Source organism: Gambusia affinis, linkage group LG20 (assembly GCF_019740435.1).
Source record: "Gambusia affinis linkage group LG20, SWU_Gaff_1.0, whole genome shotgun sequence".
Taxonomy (NCBI): Eukaryota; Metazoa; Chordata; class Actinopteri; order Cyprinodontiformes; family Poeciliidae; genus Gambusia; species Gambusia affinis.
The window spans coordinates 7,266,701-7,286,108 of NC_057887.1; the positions used below are offsets into that span (position 1 = coordinate 7,266,701).

The 19,408-nt window shown below is 45.6% G+C and overlaps 1 protein-coding gene across 3 annotated transcripts; it reads right to left on the minus strand.

The window, feature by feature from the left end:
• Nucleotides 1-614: 614 nt before the first annotated feature.
• On the minus strand, nucleotides 615-19,236 carry heatr1 (HEAT repeat containing 1). Of its 3 annotated transcripts, none has more exons than XM_044102262.1 (44): nucleotides 19,035-19,236; nucleotides 18,189-18,343; nucleotides 17,891-18,107; nucleotides 17,002-17,143; nucleotides 16,824-16,925; nucleotides 16,590-16,730; nucleotides 15,405-15,616; nucleotides 15,185-15,318; nucleotides 15,022-15,109; nucleotides 14,555-14,774; nucleotides 14,342-14,449; nucleotides 14,156-14,254; nucleotides 13,979-14,064; nucleotides 13,326-13,522; nucleotides 13,121-13,242; nucleotides 12,840-13,037; nucleotides 12,053-12,227; nucleotides 11,818-11,966; nucleotides 10,970-11,162; nucleotides 10,664-10,836; nucleotides 9,900-10,049; nucleotides 9,609-9,827; nucleotides 9,286-9,417; nucleotides 9,094-9,197; nucleotides 8,590-8,736; nucleotides 7,880-7,998; nucleotides 7,679-7,800; nucleotides 7,452-7,580; nucleotides 7,135-7,356; nucleotides 6,917-7,046; nucleotides 6,264-6,445; nucleotides 6,142-6,194; nucleotides 5,938-6,061; nucleotides 5,297-5,437; nucleotides 4,593-4,888; nucleotides 4,364-4,514; nucleotides 4,108-4,293; nucleotides 3,140-3,274; nucleotides 2,948-3,052; nucleotides 2,700-2,862; nucleotides 1,523-1,677; nucleotides 1,278-1,436; nucleotides 975-1,083; nucleotides 615-832 (listed from the first exon to the last, which is right to left on the minus strand). In XM_044102262.1, the coding sequence occupies exons 2-44, from the start codon at nucleotides 18,328-18,330 to the stop codon at nucleotides 744-746; spliced, it is 6,420 nt and encodes a 2,139-aa protein (XP_043958197.1). In that variant the 5' UTR covers nucleotides 18,331-18,343; nucleotides 19,035-19,236; the 3' UTR covers nucleotides 615-743. The 3 variants fall into 3 exon arrangements, with proteins under 3 accessions (XP_043958197.1, XP_043958199.1, XP_043958200.1); XM_044102264.1 differs by having other exon boundaries at nucleotides 19,021-19,236; XM_044102265.1 differs by lacking the exon at nucleotides 19,035-19,236 and adding an exon at nucleotides 18,891-18,994.
• Nucleotides 19,237-19,408: the final 172 nt, after the last annotated feature.

Here is a 19,408-nt window from a genome sequence, read left to right on the forward strand (position 1 = left end):
GCAGAAGTACAGAGTCAAAGGAGTCTGTCAGTCTTCTCTGACTAACAGTGGATCTGGCTCCATTTTATAGGTTCTGGTCAGAGAAGAGAGACTTGAATGGACTATAGGTGTGAATCCCTGGTTGTTATGTACCAGGGATTCTCTGGAGCCCAACACAGATGGTGTTGCCATTTGTCTATTGTTAAAGATAGGGGGTTGTTCTTTCATGCTAAAGAAGGCAGATAAAATCTACGTTGGGGAAGTAACACTTAGTCTCCAGGATCAAGAAGCTCTTCCCTGCTGTTATACGACACTGCATAAGTCTTGAGAGCAGCTTGACCAATCTCATGATAAGACTATGCAGAAATACCTACAGCACAAGAGTGGTGAGGAGAACATTATAACATTTTCCCTTCCACCATAGAACAAAAAAAAAAACAAAAACAAAAAAAACACACAACAACTATAGCAACAACAAAAACAAAGATTCCAACTCATTTCCCCACCAAACTGGAAAACTATACAGAGCAGGTATCACCACTGCTCACTGGACTCCATAGCAACACCTGCAGGTTAGTTGCTGCATTACGCTCAGTTTCCTCGTCATTGTTAAAAATGGAAGCAGACAAACATGATTTCGATCAAAGCGTTTATTTTCCTTGTATAAAAATGAATATTTTACTTTAAGAGGATACACTTGGAGCGGGAAAACGTTGTTTTCCGTGTCACTCTTTGAACCGTGTTCCATGTGGTATTGTGTCACATTAGAAGTAGCTCTGCAGAGGCTCTCCCAAAATGTTCTCCATCTCCTGGATGACCTTCTGGACCTGCTGCTCCACTTCCTCACATTCATCTGCAAAGCAAACGCATGCACACGCCATTAATCACAATATCAGCCGAAACACACACACACACACACGGGAAGCTTCCACTGAAACGACTCTGGTTTTTAGCGGAGACCAACTGAGAACCAAGTCAATTATGCGAGTCCTCACCCTCCATGAGTTCGGCCAGGAACGGGATGGTCTCGGGCAGCAGAACCACATAGTTCTCCTTCAGTCTGGACGCCAACTCCATCAGCATGAGGAGGGAGGAGAAGCGCACCTGCAGAGGAGGAGCGGATATTCAGATTCAGGATCAAAAGCCTGGAAGGCAGTGCTCAGGGATGAAAAGATTACTTGGATTAATGGTGATAAATCAATTCTTGATTTGAAGAATGTGCCAAATGTTTTATCCGATTAATCGACCAATTGCTAAAATATTCGTTACTCGCAGGCGGCACTCAAAGTTGAGCTCACCTTGGAGTCGCTGTGTCTCGTCTTGAGCAGGATCTGATAGTTGAGCGTTTTCCACTGAGAGTCGTCGGCCAGCGCCACGGCGAACTGACCCACGCAGGGAGCCAGATGCTGGACGACCCGGTTCTGGTAGACCTGCGTCCCGCCCAGGGAGTTCTCCAGCTGCGCACAGAGACACGGAACGGAGGAGCTGCGGATCGCGTTCGTTCAGGTTTTGCGAGCTTTCAAACGCGGCGTTGCGTCCTCACCTGGTCCACCAGCGGGCCCAGCAGGGCGTCGGCCCGCTCTCGGCTCAGGAACCTGTGCGTGTCGTACAGGGAGATCTTCTGGAGAACGTCGAGCACCAGCCGGAGCAGCAGGCAGTTCTTCTCCTCCGAGCGATCCGAGTCAAAGATGAGCTCATCTGGAAGAGACGGGAGGTGAAAAATCAGCGTCATCTAACAGCTGCAAAAAGATTTAGAAAAAGACTATTGTGGTATTGTTAAAGCCTGAAATTGATAGCTCATAAAAAACTGGCAAAATAAAAGTGAAATGTTCATAACAATTCCTAAACTAAGAATAACAAACAGCTAAAAAAGAATTTAAATACGTCAGCTGCATTATAGATAATAGAAATTGTAATTACTATAATGACACCATAAATAACTGATGATGATTAATTCAAACATTGTCTTATAAATAAAGTGATACATATTAGGGCCAAGCGATAAATGGATTTTAGACTTCAGTTATGGAAAATTGGGATTTTTTTTTTAATCACCATTGTGTTCCTTTTGTTTCCGTAGTTCAGAGTGACGTCAGAGCGTCCTGGGTAGCCATCTTGTTGGCTGGGTAGCACACCTTACAACTTCTAACTATTTGGACTTTGAATTCAGGTCAACCTAATATTCCTTGCAAAGGAATATTAGGGCCAGGGTATGATTTTACTAGTGTTTTTCTTAATTATCAAAATAAATTTGCAATATCAGAAAAATAAAGTCCTAATTTTATGAGAAAACAAAACAAAAAAAAAACCCATATATATATATATGTCTATATATATATATATATATATACACATGTTTTTTTTATAAGCCATATCACCCAGCCCTACTTCAAATAAAACTTTCTATGAATATAATCAAATTAGGACTATTAAACTATTTTTTTTGCAATAGCAACTACAGTTGCCATACAATTGAAAAAAAAAAAAAACATCATAAATTTAAATGTAAAAAAAAAAGGCGCCAGTGAATAAAATACACTAAAAAAAAACTTATTAAAATTCAATCAGAGAAAAATAAAAATATGTTACTATTATTTAATTGTGAACAGTAAAGATTGTACTAGAGACAGTTTACCTCACGTAGAGAAATTAATAAGCTCAAATGTGAAAAGATTATTATATTTTAATAAAATTAAGTCAATATGCATGTTGTCAGGAACCTGTCTTAGCGCTGTTGGTCTGTTTCAGCACGTCTGCCAGAGGCTTCACCAGGTTTCCCGCGAAAAGCACGAAGAGTCCCTTGAGGCGCTCGGCGATGCGGTCGCAGAGGCGGTAAAACGTCAGCAGACGGTCTTTGCTGTTCGATTTAGTCCAATCGAAGAGCTGCGGCAGACAAACAAACGGCCTCAGTCGTTTTCTGCTTCTGCAGGAAATGCCAGTTAGACCTCAGGATCGACGCTAACGTCACCTTGAAGAAGAGCGGCCTGAACGTGACTTCCGACAGCTTCATCACCATGGCGATCAGACAGTCGATGACGCCGCCCTCGACCTGCCACGCCTTCTCCAGGTCGCCCTGATGCGAGGAGGAGAGGCAGTCAGCTCCGAACTGACCCGAGTCGGGTCTGGGGGAGCTGCGTTGAACTGCGCTGCCGCGGCTCACCTGGCAGTGTTCGGCCCGGAAGTCCAGCGAAGTCAGGAAGAAAGTGGTGAGCTCTGATTGGTGGGCGCTGAGCTGCTCTTGCTCTATGTGACCGATGTGCTCCTGTAGGATGCTCATCAGCGCCGCCAGCTGGCTCTGCAGCGAAACAGAGCGGCACAGAGATTAAACTTTATATCCACTGTTGGCAAAGTTGTTTTTTTCTTCCACTTGTAAAGATATCAAGATTATTTATTCTCAAGATGTTATTTCTCTATCTTGAGCTGTTTTCTATTGGAGAAAAAAAACTTTCTCTCTGTGGACAAAAATGGTGTGGCAGGATTTAGTAAATGATAAAATGAATTAAAACTGTAGAACCCAACTGTAAGCCTTGCAGTTCTTTATTCTGAATTTTTTATCACAAGAAACTTGAGGAAAGAATGAAATAACTTTATCATTTGTAACCCTGATGCTAAATTTCCACTACAAAGTTTGAGCATTTAATTTTAGATTTTCATTGGGGGGGAAAAAAATACAAATGCAAGCTTAAAACTAGCAAATAATCCAATTATATTTGGTCAATTTCATATTCACAAATGTAAATTTTCATCATCTTTAGCCGTTTTTAAATTTATTTATTTTTTTACAGTTTTGATTAAGGAAATCGAACAATATTTATCCCCTATCTCCAAAAAAAGCTGCACAGACATAATTGCTGCAGGTCATTGCATATTCTGTCATAATGTCTCCTCTATTATTTTTTTGTTTGTTTGTTTTTGTACCAATATTCTTTTGTAGAAGGCCCTAGCACACTTTATTTCACATTCTGTGTTGTTTTTTCTTTGTATGTATGAAAAAAAATATTTTCTCAATTAAGAAAAAAAACAAACACATTTTTAGATAATTTTTTATTGGAAAGCAGGAATATTTTCTAGATTTCTCACTGAAAAAAACCCAAACAAAAACAAAAAAAAAACTGTGCAGCCACTCACCTTCCTGTCCTCCACCATGCAGCTGTAACACCTGGATATGGTGGGCAGCAGGACCCTGGGCGGTAGGTTGGCGGCCAACGTGTTCCTCAGGGACGACAGGCGAAGGCAGAGCTGGGAATGTGGCGAGGACGACGATGATGAGGTTGAAGAGGACGAGCTCTCTGTGAGGCGGGTCAAGCGGCACACCTGCAGAAAGAGGAAGTAGGAAAGTGAAGGTTGTTGCTCCAATCGGGACGGCCGGCTCCGGGCGACATACCTGAAACATGATGTCCTGTAAGTACGGGCTGATGAAGTGCACCAGCGTCTCAGTGACGCGCTGCAGGGCCGTGACGGCGCTGAGCAGGTAGATCTCGTTGGTCAGCAGCTCCTTCCTGTCGCTGAGCGCGTGCAGGACGGCGGGCATCAACCTGCAGGGCGAAGGGCGGCGCGGGTGAGCGGCAGGGCGGAGAAACGCCACGCCGGCCTTGTTGGTGCGACCCCGTTACCTGGGTAACTGTGCGATGGCGAGGGTCTTGACCGCGCCGACCACCTCGGCGATGCAGAGCAGAGCGCTGCCCGTCACATTCTTGTCCTCCGCCGTCGCCGTGACGATGTCCACGGCCTGCAGCAGGACGGGGACGAAGACGTTTTTGTGGGCGGAGCCAAAAGTGCGACAGAGCAGCTTGAGGCTGTAGAGCGCCGTCTGCCGGTTGATGGCCTGCTCCGCCTCCTCGGACGACTTGCCGGGACTCTTCCCGACGATGCTCAGCAGGTCAGAGGTCAGCTGTAGGAGCGACGCCACCTGAGACGAGAGCAAAGAAACTCCGGGGGTCAGGACAAGAAATTTATGAATTAAAGGGCTGAGTAGCAGTTTTATTGGACCTCTAATTCTTAATACACTAAAATCAATCAGTTTTAGTTCAATAATTTTAAATGAAACTTTATTGCAGTGTCAGTGGCTTCTTCTGCTCTGTGGTTGTACAATGTATGTGGATTAATTGGGTTTTATGTAACGGTTTCAATGTGTAAGAAAAAAAAAAAACAAACAAAAAAAACACTTCCCCAGACTTTCTCTGCATTATTTAGTGTCTGGAAGATTTGTCTTCTGCTTTAACTGATGAAGTGATGCATGTCTTTTAAGGCTCTAATGCATGTTCAAACTCAGTTCTAATTGACAATGGGTTTCTATGGCAACACCAGGAAACGTTACCTGCTGCTCGTCCCACTGCGTGCGGTGGTGCAACTTGTTGTTAAGGAGCTCCATGGCCTTCCTCCGCACCGACGGCAACTCATTTCCCATCAGCCCCTTCATCACCGTGATGAAGGTGTCTGTGGGCAGCAGGGCATTCACCTGGAGAGGACTCAGGGTGTTAAAGGGAGCACGGTTTAGACACACACACACACACACACACATACACCAGGGACAAACCAAAATATTTGTTTTGAAATGTCTCTCTCACACACACCTTGTACATGTGACTCGTCTGAGAACAAAATGAATAAAACACAAGCCAGTTGCACAAATCATCAACTCACTGAGCCATTAGGAATATTAAATATTAAAATATAAAATAAAAATAAAAAGTTTAATCATTTAGCAAGTACACAGTGAATCTAACAGAGCTAAAACATGAGAAATTTAGTCTGATTTCTCTTCAGACAGTGAGAGAGAGAAAAAAAAAAGCATCAGTGTCTTTTTATTAAGTGTGTGTAAAAATCCTAATCAAACCCTGCAGTTTGAATATCAAGCACTTTCCAAACTGTGAAAGTACCTAATTGAAATGCAAGCATTTCTGAGGGTTTAAAGCAGCGATATGAACCCTGAGGGAAGGTCTTTATCGTGACGCTGACCTTGTCCAGGACTTCGTAGGTCTTGTTAAGCAGAACTCTCCAGAACTTGGCGGTGGGTTGGTCGGTATTGTCCTCCACGCAGTGAGCCACGGAGTGAATATAGCGCAGGATCTTCTCCAGCAGCCTGTAATACACACACACACAACGGTACTCAGAGAAGCGTTCTCACTGGTGTTCCCGCCGGTGTTCCCGAGCGGTACCCACGTCTGCTGCAGCTGCTGCAGAGAATCTTTGCTGTTGTCGCTTTCCTCCGAGACCTGAAAGCAGAAAGGAAGTGTTAGAAACGTCGACTTCCCCGTCTCCGGCGGCGGCTTCTTGCTTCCCACCTTCTGGATGAAGCTGCTGGAGCCGAGCAGCTGAGCAATGAAGGACACGCAGAGGAACTTAAAGTGTCGCAGCTCCTTGCCGCTGTGAGCCTCCACGTTGAAGATCAGGTCCTCCGTCTTTTCCTCTGGTTCGTCCTTCTTCTTCTTGGCCGCTCGCCGGCGAACCGCCGGCTTCGCTGCGGCTGCAACACGACAAATTCCTCTGATGCCAACATCTGAAAGGCTCAGACTTTTCTGCTCGACTTAACAATAAAACAGTGTAGGGATGACATATTTTTTCTGTTTGCTTTTCGGATTAACCAATTAATAATCTGCTTTATAGCAGCTGTTTAGTTTTAGAATTTGAACCAGGTAAAGCTAAATCTATGCCACGTAAGGAGTTCTGTGTAGAACATATCTGCAGGCAAAGAGGGTTTATTTTTACCTTAAACGCAACATGCAGATATTTTTTTTTGTACAGATTTGGTTTTATTTCTGTCCTAAACATGTTTTTCTTTCAGCAAATGGTCTCTTTTTGAGTCTGTGTACTCTAATTAATGACAGATTGATTATTAAGCCAATAATGTCAATTAATTGCAATTAATCAGTTAATTAGATATAGGCCTACTGAAATTATCATTCCAAAGCGACGTGGACAGGAGCAGATGTCTCACCTTCGTCCTTGTCGTCCGGCAGCTGCAGCAGGAAGTTGAGGATGTTGATGAGGGAGCTGAGCTGCTGGTTCGCCTCGAACTGACAGCACAGGGAGACCCAGAAGTCCATGTCGCTCTCCAGAGCTGCGTCCTGCACGGAAGAAAAACCATCCCATTTTAAAACCCAGGAACTCAACACAGAACATCTCCCTAAAATTAACGGAGGAAGCCTCCGTCACCTTGTCGCCGGCGCCGCCGCTCTGCGTGGCGTGCAGCTTCAGCAGCAGCAGCATGAGGATCCACAGGAAGTGGGCGGGGCCCAGCGCCGTCAACAGCTGGCCGAGGACCGGCAGCCGCCGGTGCTCGGGCACGTGAGGCAGCGCGTCGGCGAACACGTGCATGATCCTCGTCACCACGGCGACCATGACGGGGGCGGACGAGCCGTCCGAGAGGCGGTGGGCCTGCAGGGGGGAAGAAATCAGCGCCACGTTAAGACTCGGTTCTTCGTTCCTGCCGGCGGCCGGCGAGGATCTCCGCTGAAATTAACCGAGCTCACCCGGACCAAAGCCGGGACGACCGTCTGCATCGTCTTCTCGATCACTCTGAAGCTGTAGGCGTCGTCCAGCCGCAGGACGTTGGCTCCCATGAAGGTAAAGATGGGCATGATGTTGTGGAGGACTTTCTCCTGCGGGGGGAGAGAACAACGGGGGGACGGGACACAGGAAACTCGCTTACGTCCTTTATTTAAACATGCATGCGCCTGTCAGGGGAGGCGGGGCTTACGGGGAAGATGGCAGCGGTGGCGCTCAGCAGCAGCAGGGCGTGGTGGTGAGTCTGGGGCATGTCGGACGACCTGATGACCTGGACCACCAGCTCCACGCTGAACTTCTCTTCGTCCAGGATGTCTGCGGAGAGCGGACGCAGAGCGTGAACGCGTGTTCAGGCAGGACACTGGAAGCTCCGCCTCCTCGTCCTCCTCCTCACCTGCAGCCGGAGGGCCTCCGTCGGCCGATAGCCTGGTGCAGACGTTTAGCAGGCAGCTGAGGAGCATCTGCTTGGTGTACTCCATGTTTGTCTGATCGGCTGCACTCGGCTCCAGGCTCCTGGTGAGACAAACAAACCAAAAAGGTAACCAATCGGAGGCTGCCGAAGGGGCGTGTCACTCCGCCCCCTTTTCTCAATCTCTACCTGACAGGTTTTGGTCAATTTCTCAATTTCTTCAGGAACCAAATTCAACAGTCTGGAGTTTTATTTTCAAGGAATTTTGGTTTCATCACCTGTTCTATTTCATACAAATCAGCGGGAATCTGAACCCAAATAAATGGAAATGTTAAGAATACCAAATTAACTTTAAATATACCAACAATGTCAGCATTTCTGTCACTAGTTCTTTACAAATTGCATCACGTATTTAAGCAAATTGGTATCTTTGTTGCTAGCTGGCAAAAGGACTAACCTATAGAAGCAGCACAGATTAAATAAAACAGCTTTAGTCATCCTCAGAATTACCATAGGACTACTTTCAGATACAATAAAAACATAATAAACAATTAATCCCCCCCCAATGTAAAACAGGCTCAACGTAATCATTCGTTGGTTAATTTTCCATCCCATTCAGCTTTATTGCTAGGTGAAAAAAGTGGTTTATTTCACAATTATTTAAAAACACAAAACAGGAAGCAGCTATTTGTTACCTGGAAAGAAGAGAGAAGAGAGCAGGCACCAACACCTGGGCTCTCTTCAGCTTCTTCTTGTGCTGCAGCAGCTCCAGAATCAGTGTGACTCTCTGCCACGACACAGCACCCCCATCTGGACAAACACTGTCACTCTCCTGAGGTTTCCTGACCAGACCAAAAAATAAAGAAAAATAAAGAAAAAATCAGTAAAGCAGCTCTGAAGTCAAAAAACGGAGGTCCAAACACACAGCTCTGTGGTGCCCCAAGCTGAGATCGATATTTTCAAACAACGACATGAAGCATCTACTATAAAAAAGGCATTAAATACTGAGATGGATCTCCACGGTCATCATTTTAGTACTTTTACTCATAATGGTGTGAAAGAAAAAAAAACAGCGACAGACTAGCGACCTGTCGTTCGTGAGTGAGGGAATGAGGGAGAGAATGAGGGAGGGAGGGATGGATGGAGTGAAAAAAAAAAACGGGGACCATGCTGATGTGAAGAAGAGAAATGGTGAGTACCTCTGAGTCATTCTGCTCCTGCGGGTTTGTTGGACTGTGACACTGACTTTTGGTTTGTCTGGAGGAGCGAGCTCGTTGGCGACCAGCTGAGCATCGACGGCGATCTGTTAAAAACACGTTTAAAGCGTCGACTGTTAAAAGTTTTTAACAGAACGCCAGCTTTGACTTTTCTCTTCCTTTAGATTTTCTCACCGCTTTGAAGACGCTGCCGACCGTGTTGGCCACCAACGCGCTGCAGCCCTCCGCCAGCAGGTCGAACATCACCGACAGGAGCTTCTGCTGCGCCTTCTCGTCTCCGAGGGCCGAGAAGAACGGCTTTGTGATCTGGAGACACGAACATTGAACGTGTGCGTTAAATCCAGATTTTTAAATTCTTGTTTTATTTGGTGGACTCGGTTTGAACATGTTTTTCGACCATAAAACCGTCAAATAAAACCTGGATGCTCTTTCGTCTCAGCAAACTGAGAATTTTGAATTTGTGTGTCATGCATCAGCAGTGTTCTGGCCCCCCAAACCTGTTCCAGAGCGAAGATCTGACAGCTGTCCACCGTCAGAGCTCTAACGAACAAATCCATGCAGTTCTCGTCCTCGGCCAGCAGGGGCGCCGACGCCTCATTGAACTTCCCCAGCATGAGTCGAAGAAGCTGGGTTTCGGACTGCAGCAGGGATGGTGTGTCGGGTCCGGTCTGTGCCAGGAGATGCTCCAGAAGGGGAAGCAGGGCAGAAAGGACGGACTGGAAATGAGAACAACGTGAAATAAAACGGCATTGAATAAAGAAAATAACGGGCTTGGAAAACGTTCGCACCTTTCCGTTGACGGAGCTCAGGGCCTCCAGCAGGGTGGCGGCGGTGTACGCCGGGCAGCGGGAGGTCAGCAGCTGCTGGGCGACCTGTAGCTTCCCCTGTTGCGACTTCGCTTTGCCAGACAAAGACTCGTCGTGAAGAACGCCGAGAACCTGAAGGCAACAAATACTCATTACTGATTTAGGCAATTTAAAGGGCAGGCTCAGTCTGTTTGCTCACTTTTCCCCACAAATGAACATTTCAAGCATTTTCAAGGTAAGTTTTCAAACTTTTCCAGGGACCACATGGTTTCATTCACTATTATTATTCTTATTAACGTCTTATGACAGGGAAAGTTTTGAAAATTCTCTCTCACACACACGCTGTACCCCCGACTGTTGGTCTGTTTGGTTTGAGGTTTCAATAACTTAAACATCTAGAACATAAAACCACCTTAATTTCAGTCACAGAGATCAATAACTCACTAATTGAGTTAATAAATGTTCGTTAAGCTGAACAAATCTATTTTTGTTAAGGTAAATGACCCTTCTGTTCACATTAAATGTCATAACACAATATAAATAATAACTTGACTTTCAGTGAGGAGTCTTTCCTCCCAGAAGTTTATTTCAGCTTTATTACAAAACTGTCCAGCTAACAATACCAAGCATCTTCAAGGACTACATACAGAGTTCTAGCATGTTCCAAACCTTGAAAATCCTTGTCAAGTTTTCAAGGGTTTCGTACGACTCCTGAGCGAGTCGCGTTTAGAGACAGAAAAGCTCACCGTGCTCAGATACGACGCGTCAGTGATGATCTCTTCTGAGGTTTTCTGCAGCCTCTCTATGATTGGGTGGAAGGGGGAGCTGCTGGCTCCCGATAGGCTCTGCAAGGTGCAGAGGGCGGCTCTCCGGACTTCCTGAACCGGAGAGCTGAGACAGCATACCAAGGACAGGACGACTGAGGCAAGGAGACACAAAGAGAGTAGATGAAGACCCAGCAGAGAAACTTCACCGTCCTGCACTCCCCCCCACCTCATCCCCCCCTCTAAAAAAATAAAAAATATCAAATCTGCAGGGAAACCGCTCCTCACCTGGTGAGTCCGGAGCTGCCAGCTCGTTCAGCGTGGCGGCCGGCTGGACCTCCATCAGAACTCGGCCCATGTGCAGCGCCCTGGTCTGCAGGATGGCGTCCACCTTCACGTCTAGCTGGTCTCCGTGGTTACTGCTGTATCCCCAGATGAGGCACAGGAACCTGAAGAGTATGGTGGGCTCCTGGAGATGAACCTGATGAAGACATGTGCAATCATTGGACTCTTTTTTTTTTTTTTTAAATCATGCTGCACCTAAAAAAAATTATTTTTTAGAATATGTCAAACTAATATGTCCTGGCAAAGCATTTAATGTGGCCCTCAGGACTTCAGATGCCAAAACACATCAATCAATCTCTCTCTGTTTTTTTGTTTGTTTGTTTATTTGATTCCACGACTGCAGAAATTCACACAAAAATCAACAGATTCCCACATTTTTTCGCATAACTGTGAGTTTATGGAAAATTTTCCTCAGATGTGGTCAAACCCCTTTGGGTTTACACAACTTCTACCTCCAACCTGCAGGTGGCAGCATTTCTAACTGTCACAACTTGATATCAAGTTCTAGTCTGTGGTCCATCGAAAGCATGTAAGTGCATATGTTGCACTATTCCTTGGAAATATTTCTAAATTAGCACCACAAAAAAATCTGCGAATTTGATTGCAAAAATCCCAAAAACAAACCTGAAATTCTGGAGGGACTGATCAATGTGGAAAGATGTTCAATATTATTTAATTTTAGGAAGCACTTATCCAATACAGAAATATTTATTAATATTTAAACAGTCTTATCAATACATTCTGGCACAAAATGAGAACAAGTTTTGACATGCCTGCTCTGCACGACCCACCTGGACGAGCTGCTTCATCAGAGCCCTGCAGCTCCCGGCGACTGGGCCCTCTGCGGCGCCGCCGATGATGATGCTGAAGAGACGGCAGATCAGGCCCAGGTAGCAGCAGGTGTTGGCGTCCATCTTCTCCGGATTCCACCAGGCCTCACCTGTAACACAGACATGTGACCGGCTTATTCAAAGCTATTAAATCACACCAAACATCACAGTTACAAATGCTTTTGGTTTTTTTTACCCTTAAACGAGCTGTCGTGACACCTGAGCGAGGAGATAAAGTCCCTGAGCAGAGCGATCAGAACCGAGCCGAACTCCTGATCCAGACGCTGCCCTGGCTGCTGCTCGCATCGGCTCAGGTAGACGCCCAGGGCTTCGGAGAAGGTGGGCGGCACCGGGACGGGACACCTGACTTCCTGTGATGGCACAGAGGAGCAAACTGCAGTTTCCCACAACACACCTGGACTCTCTGGATTGAAGTTGGCCCCCCGCCACCTTCTTCGTATTGAACCAAATTGGTTTGCGCAGCAAAAATTTTCGCTTGTGCCGGTGTCATTTTAAAGATGTTAATAAATGTTTCCAGAGGTGATCAAAGGTCAACCAGCCAGTCCACGTTTACAGAATCAAACGACATATGATGGCAATCAACTGTGCTATGATTGTGCAGGAAATTGTTTTTGTTTGTGTCAATGTTTTTAAGATTTTAAAAACAAAAAGTTTTCATAACCCCTCCCCCCTCACATTAACAAAATCAAACAAAACTTGTAAATCATATAATAAATTGACTGTGTTTCGTTTGTCTTGGTTTGTGTAGCTAAAATATTTGTAGCACGGTTTGCTAACACCAAATTTGACAGATTTTTGTAAATGTAGAGGTGGCTGGTTGACCTTCGATGACCTCTGGAAACATTTATCAACATCTTTAAAACGATAGCGGCTCAAATGAAAAGTTTTGCAAAGGTGAACGACTGTGAGGAGAGGGGGCGACTCCACTCAGCTAACCGGACTTCCTTTCAGCTAGAACTCACCTGGCCGTCGTCGTTTCGGATCACGTCCAGCAGGGGGGGCTCCAGCAGCGTGTAGACCCTCTGGGCAGTGAGCAGGTGCTGAGTCTCGCTCAGAACCCCCAGGCTGAGCAGCAGGGTCTGGGTCAGAACCAGGAAGGACGCCCTCCCGCTGAGCCCGGCGCCCCGCTGCTGCTCCACCAGCAGGACCAGTTTCTCCAGCTGCACAACACAAACGCATCCGTGAACGTTCCCGTCGGAAAACCGGACTCGCAAAGAGCTCCGCGCTCAGACGTCCGACTCACGGCGTCCCGTTTGGAGAAGTGCTCCATGCTGGTCAGGTTCTTGGTGAGCGTGGCGACCAGACGCTGGTTGGCCATGCCTACGAAGTCGGGCTGAGCTCTCTTCTTCGTCACATTCTGGAGCTCTGTTGGGAAGCAAACAAGACGTTTGTTGTTAAAAGTCCAAGGATTTTAAAACTTTCAAACAGGAAGTTGTCGGGTCGGTCACCTTGAGCCCAGCTCAGAGTGAGGGGGTGCTGGCTGAAGATGGAGGACCGGGCGATGGAGTGGGCGATTCCCACCTCGGACGAGGTGATCACCAGGAAGGGCAGCAGCTTCCAGCCCGTTTTCTGCAGAAACTCAGCGTCCCCCTTCCCCAGCCGGGGGTCGGACAGCAAACGCACCGCCTCCGTCAGTACGGGCATCCTGTGGGAGGCGACAAAGTAGGGCTGTAACGATTCCTAACTTGAGACTGGAAGAGAAGTATAATATCAAATGAATTGTTTACTAATGCCTCAATTTAAATGTACTTTTTAATTTGTAAAAGTTAGTGTCATCTGTGCTTTAGAAAATAAACTATAATTCAAACTCGAGACTAAAAGTGATGTTTGTATCGCATTGTATTTTAAAAAAATGCTAATAAAAATGAACGGCATTGTTTACTAGCATTTTCTCTACATTAACTACTGCAGAACGAGACTTTAAAAAAAAATTTAATTACTTGATTGATCGTCAGAATAACTGACAAACTACTCAATTTGTCAGTCCAACTAATTGTTTACAACAAAGTGATTTGAGTTAAGTGGTCAGCTGTCTCAAGTTATTAATATTTAAACAGCCAGGGAAACCTTCTGGAGGAATACACGCGTTGAGTTCACTGACCACTGCTGAACTGGTGGATGAAGTCTTTGCAGCAAGGACAAAAGCCATGACACCACATCCTCTGGGTCCAAAACATCCAGCAGCATCTACAAAAAAGAAAACACCCCAAAAGAAAACAACTACAGTGAGAAGGGGCATCACACAGCGATGGACTAAAGAAGGACTTATCCCACTGACCTGCAGGACCCCGAGAGCGGCAGTGACCACTTCTGGAACGTCGTCGTTCAGGCGCTCGGCGACGGCGTCTCTCAGGAACGTTTCATCCAAGCTCTGCCGCTGTCCGGAGGAGACGCAAGACGGTGAGGCGTCGTGAAATCCTCCTCGCCGTTTTTTTTTTTTTTTTAACACATATTCCAGCTGTACCTGCTCAGACGTGACGATGCTCATCAGATGATCCACGGCCGCCACTCGGACCGAAGGCTGCGGGTGTTTAAGGCTGAGGAGCAGCGACGTGTCCAGGTCGTCTAAAATCTGACAGAAAATGTCGGAAAGGAAGTAAAGACAGGCTTTACTTGTCTGTGTGTTTTATGTTTTTGTTTTTTTAAAAGAGAAAATTTTGGAATATTTTTTCTTAACCTGGAATTTCCCACTGCTCACGGACAGAGTCAGGAACTGGTGGAAGAGATGTTTCTGCTGCGGGTCGCCGCTGTCGGACACATGACCAGCGAGGACGGCGTCCAGCGCTTGGCAGTACCTGGACTCAAACAGTCGAACGACAGGCAGCAGGCGCTGGTCGAGGGACGACATGTCGTCAGCAGAGCGCTCGGTTTGATTCAGATACTCTTCCAGGAGGAGACTGCAGTAGAAACAAAAACAAGTCAAATAATGTTGAGAGTTTGAAAATTCACCCCCTGCGGGGGGTTAGGGTCTGATTGAAGAAGTCTCTTCTGGTTCTAAATCTTCCATCTAAAGATATGATATCAAACAGATAGTATTTAGTGGAAGCTAATGCTAATATCAGATGTCAAGGAAAGTCAAAATGCTAAACACACTAGTGTAAAAGAGCATTAGCGGAAGTGTAAAATGAAACTCGGGAGCCTTACCGAGCCACGGTTCGGTCCAAGTCTTTGGTCAGAGGGACAGACTTCAGGATGGACTCCAGCAAGTTGAGTCTGTCTGCCCCTCTCTCATCTGTTACAGAGATTACCCGTTAAACTCTGATCCCAGTTGTCACATGGCTGGGACGCCCAAAATGTTCAGTCTCACCTGAGCTGCAGCAGAACAAACCGCGGACCAGTTGAGGCAGCATGTACCCCAGCAGAGGGCCGACATCGTGGCTCGCCGCCATGACCTGCAGTGTGGAAACCAGCGCTGGCATCGAGCACAGACTCTTGAGCGCCCTGAGCACAAAAGCAACACCATAGTGAAGGAGAGACCACACCTGCACCGAGCACAACAATCGACACCCGAACCACCTCTGGGGTACCTGGGACCGACCGAGCCCTCCTTCTGGTTCTGCAGCAGCACGATGAGGCAGCCCAGACCCTCTTTGGCCAGAACGGGCTCTTTGCGCAGGGACTTGCTGACGTGCACGGCGAGGCTGTCGACCAGACTGGCCTCCATCACCACCTTCACGGCCAGCTGACACACGATCATGTAGGTGGCGGCTTTGTAGTCCGAAAGGGACGACTTGAGACCCTGAGGAGACGAGCAGGCGACAAACGGGACCCGATCTTAGTTAACCCGCTCGGCTGAGGCATCTTATTTTTTTAAACAACGACATCATATCCTGAGACGAAGTGAGTTAGCAGAACAGAAGAGCGCCACCTGGCTGAGACCGGTTCATTAAAACAGGACCACAGTTCCAGTCAGACATTTTCACGCTCTCGCAATTTTTTAACATATATTTAAATGTGTTCTCATATTATATTATTTATTCTACTATATTAGCAACTGTAATAGTGTTTAGTAGCTCTTTTGCCCAAGACCTGAGAAACTATTTTTACTTATGAAATCTCAATAAAAGTCAGTCTGACTCTTAGCATGCTAGCATGTTGCTGTGACCAAACGGCTGAATCTTTGTTTCATCTGACCTTTGACCTAATCTCAAATTTTCCTTTGATCTTCAAATAGTTTCTTAGTTTAATAAGTACAGGAAAATTAAAAAAAAACAACAACTTCACTTTGTAAAGTAAAAACCACCATTTCAACTCAATCGTGATCACTAACCAGAAGGGAAACATAATATATCGCCACTAGCGACAATATCAGCCGACAATAGTCATTTTTTAACATATTGGTATCAATCAAATAAATAAAACTGGACCAGTATTACCAACCAATGTTTATTTTAATCTTGTTACCATTTGTTTCTAGTTGTTTTTTGACCCCAAAGATGTCAAAACTGTAGAGAAATATGTAATAATAATGGTTACTGGCCGTGACAGCAATTTTAATATTGGATATCAAGATGGGCTCAAATTTTCAATTGTAAGAATTGTAAGAACAAAAACCCTTTAAAAACTTTCAGCAGCACTTAATAACAGAAACAGATGAATTTATCCATGTATCCAAGAACAAGAGGACAGAAACTTATGCAGTTTCCATCAGTTTGCTCCTTCTTTAAAAAAAAAAAAAGGAGCAGAATCTGACTGTGTGTTCAGTTGGTTACCATCTGGACATATGGTAGCAGTTTGGCGATGATGGCATCAGAAATTTTGTCCACAGCATCCAGAGCGGGGACGATGGCGCAGGCGTAGAAAGAGAAGATGACTCGGAGCTGAGAGAAGCTTTCAGAGTGTCCAGAGTAAGCCTGAGGAGGAGAACAGAGACCTGTTAGAGCTCGTCGTACATCGGAAGGGCAAACCTCTGCTCTTTCAAAGGCGCCGCGTGTCGGTGAGGTCACCTGGATGGACCGCGTCACCAGGGTGCAGATGAAGTCCATGAAGCTCAGGTCTGAGTAGCAGTGTGTGATCAGAGTCCCTCTAGAGAGCGGCACGCCCGGTTTCTGCAACATCAAGGTGTTTTAAATCCATACACAGCAGAACCAGAACCAGGGAGATTGTCGGAGGATGGATCCGGACCTGTAAGCACCGCAGCCAGTTCCAGCGGTTGGTGGCTTCTTTGAGATTCAGCAGCTGCACGACTCGGACGAACAGGTTGGTGTCGTGGTACGGCAGCGCGCAGGCCAGCAGGCTGTCGGGGTTATACAGCTGGACGTGGAAGCTGAATGACACAACACCAGCGTGAGTCCGGAACGTCTTAACCTCTACCTCATCCGCGAGTCGATAACGGGTCAGAACCAGATGATGGATAAGAACCCGAAGAGTTCCGATCAGAAACTCCGCTGGAAGCCTTAGTGCTTGTAACACTAAAACTAAAGCATATCACCCTAAGCTTGCAGCAAGTTAACATTGTGCACTGTACCTTTAAGAGTACCAAACAGGATCAATCCCGCCAAAAAGGCAAAGAATTAAGTAAATAAATACATATTTATCTCAGAATATATTTATTTGTCTACAGTTTTATTTCCTTGTTATTTATTTATTAATAAATTTATTATTTATTTATTTATTTACTTATAGTCGATTTTGGCAGGATGAATCCTTTATATTTGAGATCAGCTTCTAGTGGAAGTTGAAGGTGGAAGATACTCATTATGCAGTTTGTAAAAAGCTAACACAAACCCCGCAATTTCAAAACTTCCCCATATCTCTGCTCCTGAGACGGAACGGTCCTGGCTGTTTTCCAACAGTTTTGCTATGAAGACGCTGCAAATCTTCAATTTAGCAAAGAAAATTAAAGTTTCTTGTTCTAGCTGTCAGCGGGAACGCCAGTAGCAACTAGAAGCAACACAAACAAATAATGTATTTCTGCGTCCAAGCGCATCAGAAATTGTTACAAAAGTCACAGATCGGAGTCTGCTCCGAGGAAAAGACTGACTCGGGTGTGATGTGAAGCAGAGCGACATACCGGTGAACCAGCCACTCAATGCACTTGTGAGCTGGCTTCAGCAGGAAGTATGGGCAGAGCCGCGTGAGGAAGAGCGAGATTCCGGCGTCCAGCTTCTCGTTGACCTCTTTGGACTGGACGCTGCGCTCCAGCGTCATGGAGGCGGGGCTGAACAGGGTGTCATGGAACTCCAGGAAAGCTGGCTCGATTCCCAGCAGCTCCTCCAGCCCCGTGCAGCCTGGAAAAGAGCGGAGAACAGGGAAGTTGTTAGGAGGGAAAACAGGAAGCGGCTCCGTGTCTGGCTCAGGTTCGGACTCACCGAGGGCGTAGAAAGTGCTCCTGTCCATGGTGGCAGCATCTTTGGGATCAAAGAGCAGCGAGGCGACATCTTTACGACTCAGCAGGTTGGGATCGCTCTGAGGCAGCGCGAGCCTCTTCAGCTGGAGAGCCAAGGACGTCATGATGGCTTCTGGTCTGAAGGAGACAAAAATCACAATCACAGTCACTCATAAAACTGAGCTTCAGTTCAACACACTTCATTTGAATGTTTTAGAAGCTGTAGGTTAGTGAATACAAATGCATGCGACACATTTCAGTTATACTTGTAAGAAATTTAAAAACACACACACACTCATTTCTCCCACTTCACAACTCCTCTTAGTCTAACATTTTACTATCAAGCCAGGAGTGAAACTGACTAGATTTTCCTTTTTTTCTATGGATTCGGAAAGGTGGAACAACTTAGTGGGTTTAGTTCACAGCTGGACGGAAAGAAGAGAAACCGACACACAATCAATAATGTGTTAATCATTTGAATTTAATTATTAAACCGGTAACAGACTACTATGATCGTAACTTCATGGTCTAGTTCCACATTAATTAGACATGTGCGTTTAATAAATCAAACAATCGTCTCAACTACGTCTGAATGCATTTCTAATCAGTAAAAAAAAATCACCAATTAGTCTGTTTAATTCTGTATAGTTCAGTACAAACACACAGAGAAGCATGTGTTCCTTACTTCTCTGTTTATCTCCAGACTGTAAACAATAACTGATCACTTCAATCAGCGTTGTGGGATATCAAAGTTACCTGTTGTCAGATAAATTAAAACACACACTAACAACATAAATTAACAAAAGTTTACGGACCTATTAGTACCTACCTAAGCGACAAGCACCCAAAACACACGTGCAACCGTGTCTGCGCCGGAAACGTCTCTCTACATCCGGTTCACCAAGCTGACAAAGTTTGATGGAAAGATGGGTCACTCCAAACAAATACTTTCTCCGTCTGAGGCTTTGACGTAGAGATTAAATCACGCTTTTTGTTTTCTCCCAGCAACATATCACATATACATTTATATTTTATACATATTGTTTATATGTAACATTTACTTCATAAAATGTTGGTAAGGAACGTGACACTGTCACGATAACAACTGATGTAATGGCTTACGAAGTGTTAAATGTCATAAAGATAACGTCTGCTTTAGTGTAAAAACGTGAATAATACTAGCATTAAGTGCTAATATTTTGC

What these genes read in the sequence shown, in the direction of transcription:
- heatr1 (XM_044102262.1), bottom strand. Translation starts at nt 18,330, where the DNA reads ATGACGTCCTTGGCTCTCCAGCTGAAGAGGCTCGCGCTGCCTCAGAGC. An exon ending in TTGGACCGAACCGTGGCTCG is followed by an intron (nt 14,775 to 15,021) that starts GTAAGGCTCCCG and finishes TTTCTACTGCAG; the next exon opens with TCTCCTCCTGGAAGAGTATC. An exon ending in TCGGCAGCGTCTTCAAAGCG is followed by an intron (nt 9,198 to 9,285) that starts GTGAGAAAATCT and finishes TGTTTTTAACAG; the next exon opens with ATCGCCGTCGATGCTCAGCT.